An 8,909-nucleotide genomic window follows, 5' to 3' on the forward strand; every position below is an offset into this window, starting at 1 on the left:
CCTAAGAATTTCTCATAGCTTAACCTTTCTAATAGAGTAAAAACATAAAAACATAATACTAAAATTAACTAATTCATCTGTTCCTGTCCATATCAATAAGTTACCAAGAATTTCTTTTGAGAATTAGGAGGGATACTGTAAAGAAAAAAAAAAACTTTGAAAATCTTAAGAACTCTGAATAATGCAATGATCAATCATGCCTGAAGACCTCTAATGAAGGATGGAAATCAATCTTGACTAAAAGATAATTGATGGAGAGTTCACATATATACTTATTACCATATGGATTCATTTTGTTTAATTTTATTTGTCACAAGGTCTCTTTTATTTTCTTTTGGGATGTAAGTGGTGACTAGAGTAGTAACTCTACCTCTAAAGTGGTAGGAGTAACATTTAGATAAACGCATAAAAAGAAGGGATATTAATACATTTTTCAAAGATGCACAGAGAAGAACATTCAGAAAGAAGAACATTTAACAGGACAGTTTTGAAAATAAAATGTGGATATTTACATGTATATAAATATATATACACATATTTTATATAAGCATTTATATATTTAAAGGAGCAATAGGTAAGAAATTGACATTTACAAACCCATACACAATCCTATTTTTGTGTTTTCTTGGGCATTTTGAAATACTTGTACTGTTATATGTGTGTGTATAAATTGAAATTTTTTAGAAAAGTAAAAATCGAATCTTGCCTCAAATCTCTAATACAAAACAAAAAAATCCACCTACTATGTATAATGATGACTAAACAGCAATCAATAGGAAAATATTTACAAAGATATGGTCAGCAGGCACTGACAGAGACCACAGACAATTCTCAGTAATCTGCCCATATCCTCAAAGGAGCAGGTATATACTTGAGGGCTCTTTTCCTCATCTCTGCCCCATCATTCCTGGACCCCCTTCCTGGTTCCTACATTTAGACTATATTACAAGAGATTTCTAATGTGTGACTTTCTTCTCCTCTTCAATTATACTCAATTTCTAGAACACAGCCTAATCATCAACTCTGTGTAGACCCCATGCCCAGAATAGAGGTCATCTTGAGATCCCAAAACTGTTTCTAAGGAATGTCTGGGTCTTACCTGACAGAACATACTACTACTTAAAAAGATCTCTATTAAACATTTTTCTAAGAGGTCCTGTCGAATATGAATATGAATTGAATATAAGACACTGGACAATATGATTGTGAATTGAATATAAGATGGGTGATCTGCTGCTAAATTTGTTGACATTTTGGGGGACTTTGATCTTCTGTTTCACTTCCTATAGGGTATAAACATACGAAGACACAAGATGGTACATGAATAAATTTTTCAATGACTGGGTTTTACTGAGTCCCAATTGAATGTTTAAGATTTTTCTTTTGATGCATTATGAAAAAATGATAAACAGGGACTGAGACTGACAGAAAGATGAACAAATTGGATCATGTCATTTGGGAGATGGGCTTTACTAGAAGTAGCCACATTTTGTATTGTGATGCACATAAATAAACTGACTAGTCTGCTATGTCTCTAATCTCTTTTCCCCTTGTCTTTGTGGTCTTGAGAAAATAGTGCCCTGAAAAAACCTTGACCCTTTTTTCTTGGCTCTTTACATTTTTCTTCTTGGTGACTTCAGCTCCCATGGATTGAGTCCTTCTCACTCTACAGATGACTCCAATATCTATTTTGTTAGTACAAAACATCTAGACATCTCAAACTAAATTGTCTCATAGCCCTCTCAAACACAAAATGATAAGAAACACCAAACAGACCTTTAAAGGCTAGGTCTCCCTTTGAACTAGCTATACTACTACTAGGTCTATATCCCAAAGAGATCATAAAAAAAAGGAAAAAAATACAAATGCACAAAAATATTTATAGAAGTTCTTGTGGTGGCTAAGAATAAGAAATCGAGGGGATGCCCATCAATTGATAAATGGTTGAATAAGTTGCCATATGTGAATATAATGGAATTTTATTATGACATAAGAAATGATAATCAGACACTTAAAAATCCCAGAAAGTTTTATGAAATAATATTGAAATATTTTATTGAAATAATGCAATCCTTCACTCAATATTATTTTATAATAGGAGAATATTATACACAGTAACATTCAGATTGGCTGATAGATTTAGAATTTCTCAGAAATATAGTGATCTAAGATGAGATGTACCAGATAATAAATTAAATAGCATAGAAAAGATTATAGAAGTGAAGGGAAAGACTTCATTTGTGAAAGGTGCCCAAATCCTCAGTCCAAGGATACAGTGGCATAGAGTGTGGGTTCGATGGGGCTTTCCTTGGGGTCAGTTTTCCTCATATTCAAAGTTCTTATATTTAGCTGAGTATAGGTCATTGTCTGAGGGTCTTCAGATATGGGGACCTGAAGGAGAAATTCAGAATGTGTAACAGCAGAGCAGGAGTTCTCAAACTTTTTGTAAGAAGTACATGTTTCAGTAGTCCAGTTGATGAAATCTATAGATGCCTTCTAAGTCTCATGCCCTTAGATACATGAAACATATGTCATAAGGGTACAAATGATATTGATGTACAATTATTGAAATATTATAAAAACAATACCAATTACTTAAGTGATGGTCAGTGCAGAGACTCTCTTCTGAAGGAGAAGAAATAATTGGTAAGCAATTAAAATGTGGTCCAAATCTGAACTTTGAGCCTTTTGGGAAAAGTTAGGGTCAAGCATGAAGGAGGCTCCTCCAGGGAAATCACAAGAGGGGGCTAACTCACCGATGGTTCCTTGTGTGTCTCCTTGTCCACTTCTGTATCTGAGGTAAAGGGAAGATTATATAATTTCCTAGCTCCCAGGACCAGGACTTCCTTTTCCCATTCCTTCTCCCATTCCTATCCTTTCCACACAACTTACATAGGGACTCCTCTCTAGAGGCTTCAGAGTGATGGGGTGAGCAGGTACTGCAAAGAAAACAAGGGCAACAAAGACACCTATAGTGAGGAGAGAAGAATGGAGTTTACTCTGGGAGGCTCTGTGATCATCTTCTCTTCAGAACCTCTATTCAGTGGAGAGGGGGCCCAGGGTTACATGGGAAAGAAGTAACAGGGGACTATGGGAAGTGTTTCTTTACCTTCTAGAGCTGTATCCCTGCAAAGACCCTTGTAAGAGAGATATGGAAAGAAGAGCAAGGTTAGGGAAATCTCAAATGAAGAAGGATCTCTAGTCCTCACCCATTTCTATTCCTCCAGACACTGAGGGTTTCTTTCTCTTCCCCATACTCACTCATAAGGATGGATCCATGGCAAAGGAATGCCAACAAGAGAAGACAGAGGAGGAGGAGGATAAAGGAAACACAACTGAGGATGATGATGAGGGTGTTACTTAGTTCTGAATCTAGATTTGAGAAGAGAGAAGAATCATCCAAAATCACTGTTTTAAGGGACATTTACCTTTTCCCTGGAATGGATACTGGATTTTCTTCTCTCATACCCTTCTTCAGCCTCCCATAACCACCAAATCCACAGTTTTTCATTAATTCTCCTAGGAAAAGATTTATTCCAAGGAATCTAAGTGAGAAACTCAGAATCCAGGATAGAGATGTATGGACCAAAGGACAGGATGAGGGGATGTTCCTCATTGACCTAAATTAAAGACAGGGTCAAAATCTCAATGGTCCCTTAAGCTGTGTCCCTTGATTAGAGGCAGTATGTTGCATCCATTTTCTTGTAGAAGTTGAGGGACAGAGCGATCATTGGCACTCTCCAGTGGGTTCTGTGGACTTCTTCCTCTCACCTCTCACTATAAGTTGCAAGGGATCACTGTTCTGTTTCCAGAGACTTCCATTGGGGCTTAGTTGGTAGGTACAGATGTACTTGCCAGAGTGGCTGGGGGTGACACGAGACAAGAAGAACCTGGCTCCATATTGAGTGATATTCATGCTTGGCAGGATTTTCTCAACTCCTTCCTTGTACAGAACAAAGTTGCTACTCCATGAGGGTCCCCAGCACTGAAGGGTCACATCAACCCCTGAAGCCACCTCTGGGCCAGGCCAGGCTGAGAGAGAAGGTTTGGGAAGTGCATCTGGAAACACAAATAGATATCAGAAGACTCTACAGATGGGATGGGATTGGAGTGAGGAGCAAGACCTTAGAGGTCTCTAAAGAACATTCTGACCATCGATTCCTTCTTTCATTGAATATTTGGTCATTCCTGGCTTAAAAAATCTTTCCATGGAAGGGGTAGATATGGTAGATATTAAACCTCAGATCCTCTCTGGAAACGACTAGGATTAGAGAATTCCTTGCCTCTTAAACCTGGAGCAGTATCTGACCTGGTCTATCCTTCTACCATTGCTCTCCCCTTACTTAGGGACACCCACCTTATTTCTTTCATGATGCTCAAAGAGTCCAAACACTATGTCCACCAAGATTTCCAAAGCTGCTTCTCAATCTTAACTATGAACCCTCTGATTTATGCTTTGGGAATCTGGATATACCCTCACCTGTTACCAAGATCTCTACTGTGTTACTGGGCTCAGACACCTGTATTGCATTCATCCGCTCCTGGTAGGCACAACTGTAGTTACCAGCATCCTGGGCCCTCACAGAGAAGAGGGGAAAGTCAGCTGAGGTCCCCGGGGTATTCTGGCTCTGTAGGGGTTGAAGGGTCCCCACCTTCATCAGCATGAATGTCACTCTCCAGAGGGATGACCAAGGGGGCAGCTGGCACTGGAGAGTCACATGTGTCCCAGGCTCCACCATGAGACCTGGGAAGACTGAGAGGGAAGGTCTGGGCAGTGACCCTATGAAAGGAAGAACACAGGCCTGGGAGTCAGGACACCTGGGTCAAAGCAGCCTCAGACCCAAAGTCTATATGTGACCTTGGTTCATTTATAGGTCCTATGTGAACATTGGTTATAAAATGAGCCTTTGACCAGAAGATCACTCATACCTTTCTATCTATATCTACCCAGGAATCAAAGATGACCTTCACATTCAAAGGAAGTCATCCAGTCTATGGTCTCATTTATCTGATAACTCACAGGAGGGAAGATCATGACCCCTCCTTCCTTATCTGGGCTAGCAGAAACAGGCCCAGGTTTCAGCCTAAACCAGGACTCAGATCATTGTGCAGAAGTGACAAGGTTCAGACTCATCTCTAGACTCTGGCACTCATTTGTTATATAACCCTGAATAAGTCCTTTCTCTCAGTCCTTTGCTCATTGGTATGGGAAGAGTTTGACTTTAAGAGCCTCCAAGGCCCTTTTAAACAGTTCTGAATCTCTGAGACTGTTTCCTGATCCCCAACTCACTCTCTACCATTACTTTTCTTCCCAAGATTCTAAATCAGGATAGAAATGCCCCATGTCTTTCAGGACTCCACAGTCCTGACAAATTGCAGGACAGAACTAGCTTTTAGACAATATTCTCTGATCTCTGTGAGGCCCCTGTTGGGACAAAGAACAGAGGGTCATACTCAGAGTTATTGTGAGGTCCCCACACCCCCAGTCACCTGGCACCACCAGCTCCAGGGCATCACTGGCCTCTGATCCTCCAGTAGAGCTTGTCTTTTCCCTGTAGGCACAGATGTAGCTCCCTGTGTCCTCAGGTTTCACAGATAAGAGAAGAAAGCTGGTCCAGAGGTCTGCTGAGGTCTTTCTTTGTAAGAACTTCTGGGTCCCAACCTTTTCCAGAATGAAAGTCACCTCTTCAAGGGCGAACAGTTTGGGCCTTGAGCACCAGAGAGTGATGTTGGCACCTGGGGCCATCACAACTCCAGCTTGTGCCCAGAGGGTAGGCTTGGGGAGGGGTTCTGAGGAGAAATGGAAACACCAGAGGTCAAGATCAGATATCATTTCTAGACACCCTTCCCCAGGGCCCTAGATAGAGGAGAAAAACCTACTCTTTTTTTCTTCCTTGTCTGGGGCCTGGTTTGAGCTGAGAATACAATCACTATCCTAGGTCACAAAACTGAGTGCATTAGAATAAAAGAAGGTTCCAGAATTTCCCCAGCCTCCCCCAAAACCATTGCTTCAAAATTTCCAGTTTGTGATATCCCTATAGCTATGTGGCAGATAGAATTATAGATTTGGGGGTTCCCGTCTCCAGATACCATTCACTTTCAGCTGCAGAGCATCACTGGGCTTTGACCCCACGTGGGGGGCTGTCTTCTTGTAGTATAAACAGCTGTAGCTCCCGGTGTCCTCTGCCCTCACAAACTTAAGTGAGAATTCAGCCCAGAATCTTCTAGGGCTATGTAGCTGCAAGGGCTCCAGAAGTGACAAGGGCTGCAGGCTCTTTGCCTCCAGCAGGGCAATGTTGCAGTCCTCCACGGACCATTGGCACTGGATGGTCACTTTTGTCCCTGGGTTTATTTTGTAATACCAAGGACTTGAAATAGAGGGGCTGGGGAATTCTCCTGTGAGAGATTGAAGGAAGAAAGTTAGGTACATGATCTCTCCCCAATCCCCTTCAACAATCCCCTGAAACAGAGCTGAGAAGAGAAAGTGGCCTGAGGGTCCTTGACCAGACCTCTGTGTTCAGCTCTCTTGGTCTGTTCATGGCTTGCTAACTGACCTCCCTAGGTCCCTTAGAAAGATGGCCTGGGCCCAGGAAGGTTCTGAGAGCAGAGAGTGATTTGGACAGAGGACAGAAGAGGTCACCCTACCCACCTGAAGTTCTTCTCACCTCCTCCTAAGGCCCAGATCATTCTCTACATGTTGAACCTGCTGAATATAATCTTGATGAAAGATTTAGCTAGCTCTTCAACTTTGAGGTTTACAAAGTTCTCTCCTCACCATAACCCCATGGGTTGGCAGTTAGAGAAACACCCAGTTTCCCAATCCTGGTCTCTTCACACTTCCCCAATTTTATCTGGTGGTGCCAGGTCCCTCTCCTGTCACCTCCTGCCCACCCATCATTGAGTCAAAGCAGAGCTGGAAGAAGTGTATGTGTGTCCCTGGGTGGGCAGGGACTTGGAGAGGATAATCAAGCTAGGCTGTACCCAGAAAAATCAGATTTTCCTTGGTTCTGCAGCACTCACTGATCAAGTTCCTCATGCTAAATGATAGGGAGCCCCAATGATTTAGGGCAGACTCCACCCCTATTTCTCTCAGGGACCTCATAGTCCCAAGAATCACAGGGGTTTGAGGTCAAATGACCTGATCTAGCTCAAATTCAAAATCTTATAAAAATGAATTTTGAAATCTATTAATTAAAATTATTAAAATTATTCAATGGTTAAAAATTAAAATACTAATATGTGTGGGAATAGGAGAGGTGTCAGGAGGGGGTGGGGAGTGATCCAGCTAATCTATCACTTTACCTTGATTCTCAGTTTCAGTTCCCTCATATCTCAAAGTGAATTCATGGTGCAAATGCTATTCTCCTCATAGGATTTTGAGGAAATATATTTTAGAAATTTATTTATGCTTTCAAAATGTGATACAGGGAGCAAGGGATTCCCAGAACCTGGAAAGCTGGGGTGGTAATGAGAAAGAGGTAATAAAGCCTGAGGGATTGTCCCATTTGTAGCCAATTCTCTAGAGAAAGATCTGGGACTCATCTCTCAGAACTGGTCTCCATCCCACCAGAAATAGTTACATACCAGCACCCCCTCACCTATCACCACCAGAGTCAAGGGATCACTGTGCTCTGACCAAAAGGACCTCTGCCCAGAGCGGCAACTGTAGCTTCTTGCATCTCTCATGTCATCCACATTTATGAGCACAAACTCTTCCAGCTCCCAGGATTCATTTCTCTCTTCTCTGAGCTCTCTATCCATCCATAGCTGGAATCTGTCACTCCCCAGGTGGCCTTGGCACCTGAGGGTCACATTTGCTCCCTTGGAAACCACAGGACTTGGGACAGCCCAGAGAGTAGGCCTGGGAAGTGTGCCTAAGAAGAAAAAGATTTCAGATTTCTCAGGATTCCTCTGGCTCCACCATCTTAGCTCTGAATTCAGTCCTTTCTCCAAATCATCTCACCCATTCAGCCCAGCATCTTCTGTTTTCCCTCCTGATTATTATGGGAATGGCTATCAAGAGTAAAGAGAGGGATCAGGGAAAATACAGTGCTGGGAACAACTTACCCATCTGTGCCCTTGTCATCCAGATGAGACACAGTCCTATAAAAGAAGCCCAGGTTATAGATGCCTCCCCTGTAGTCTATACTGACCCCCCTCCATAGCTCTCACCAAAGCCACTGAACTTCTGCTTTATCCTCTATAATGTTCCTCCCTGTTCTTCAGAATCTGACAGCTCAGGATCTTGTCATATCTCTCTATCTCAATTCCTGACTCTAGAGACTCACCAATGGAGGTCAGGAATGTTACTGTGGGACCCATGGTGACTCTTCAGCTCTATCTTGGACCACCCAGTCTCAGCTATGCAAAGGTAGATGGATTAGAGGCTGACGCAGGATGTGGTGGCCAGCCCTTCTTCCTTCCACCACTTAAACCCAGGCTGCACAAGTTCCGTTCTTGAAATGATGAAAGAGAATCCATGGTCCTCCAAGGCTTCAAGATCTGAAGGGATTAGGATTTCTTAATTTATGTGTAGTCTGGTAAAGTGCAAGGGCTGGATTTGCTATGTGGTATTGAAGACCATTAGAGAAGAGCACGGACCATCCAAAATACCCAGATATTCCCAGAAAAGACTAATGCTCCCCGTAAAATGTCTTGTTCCAAAAGCACTGAGATTGAGCACAAAGATCTAATTCTGGGAACCAGAAGATTTGACCTCGGACCCCTGACTTCATGGTTTCTTGGGGTATAACTTCTCTTGGGATTAGCCATTATAACTAAAACAATTACCATAGAAATAATGATGAACAATTATGAATCATTCTAATTTTCCCAACTATTCTACCAATGCCCTCATTTGATCACAACAACAAAGGAGGTAGATTCTGTATTATCCACATTTTATAGAT

The 8,909-nt window shown here is 42.0% G+C and overlaps 1 protein-coding gene across 2 annotated transcripts; it reads right to left on the bottom strand.

The window, feature by feature from the left end:
• Positions 1-2,035: 2,035 nt before the first annotated feature.
• LOC141510005 (immunoglobulin superfamily member 1-like) lies at positions 2,036-8,574 on the bottom strand. 2 transcript variants are annotated; one of them, XM_074219925.1, is made up of 12 exons: positions 8,289-8,574; positions 8,068-8,103; positions 7,599-7,874; positions 6,091-6,396; positions 5,491-5,790; positions 4,481-4,780; positions 3,772-4,059; positions 3,262-3,372; positions 3,110-3,137; positions 2,893-2,939; positions 2,757-2,794; positions 2,036-2,391 (listed from the first exon to the last, which is right to left on the bottom strand). In XM_074219925.1, the coding sequence occupies exons 1-12, from the start codon at positions 8,320-8,322 to the stop codon at positions 2,260-2,262; spliced, it is 1,896 nt and encodes a 631-aa protein (XP_074076026.1). In that variant the 5' UTR covers positions 8,323-8,574; the 3' UTR covers positions 2,036-2,259. The 2 variants fall into 2 exon arrangements, with proteins under 2 accessions (XP_074076026.1, XP_074076025.1); XM_074219924.1 differs by having other exon boundaries at positions 2,037-2,391; positions 2,893-2,969; positions 8,289-8,573.
• Between the last annotated feature and the right edge of the window lie 335 nt (positions 8,575-8,909).

The sequence above is a fragment of the Macrotis lagotis genome, chromosome 1 (assembly GCF_037893015.1).
Source record: "Macrotis lagotis isolate mMagLag1 chromosome 1, bilby.v1.9.chrom.fasta, whole genome shotgun sequence".
Taxonomy (NCBI): domain Eukaryota; kingdom Metazoa; phylum Chordata; class Mammalia; order Peramelemorphia; family Peramelidae; genus Macrotis; species Macrotis lagotis.

Excerpts from the sequence above, each read along its gene's own strand:
- LOC141510005 (XM_074219924.1), bottom strand. The coding sequence starts at position 8,322 with ATGGGTCCCACAGTAACATTCCTGACCTCCATTG. Across the intron at positions 4,060-4,480 it reads AGTAGAGATCTTGGTAACAG|ATGCACTTCCCAAACCTTCT; the intron begins GTGAGGGTATAT and ends TTGTGTTTCCAG. Across the intron at positions 2,795-2,892 it reads CTCTAGAGAGGAGTCCCTAT|ATACAGAAGTGGACAAGGAG; the intron begins GTAAGTTGTGTG and ends CCTTTACCTCAG.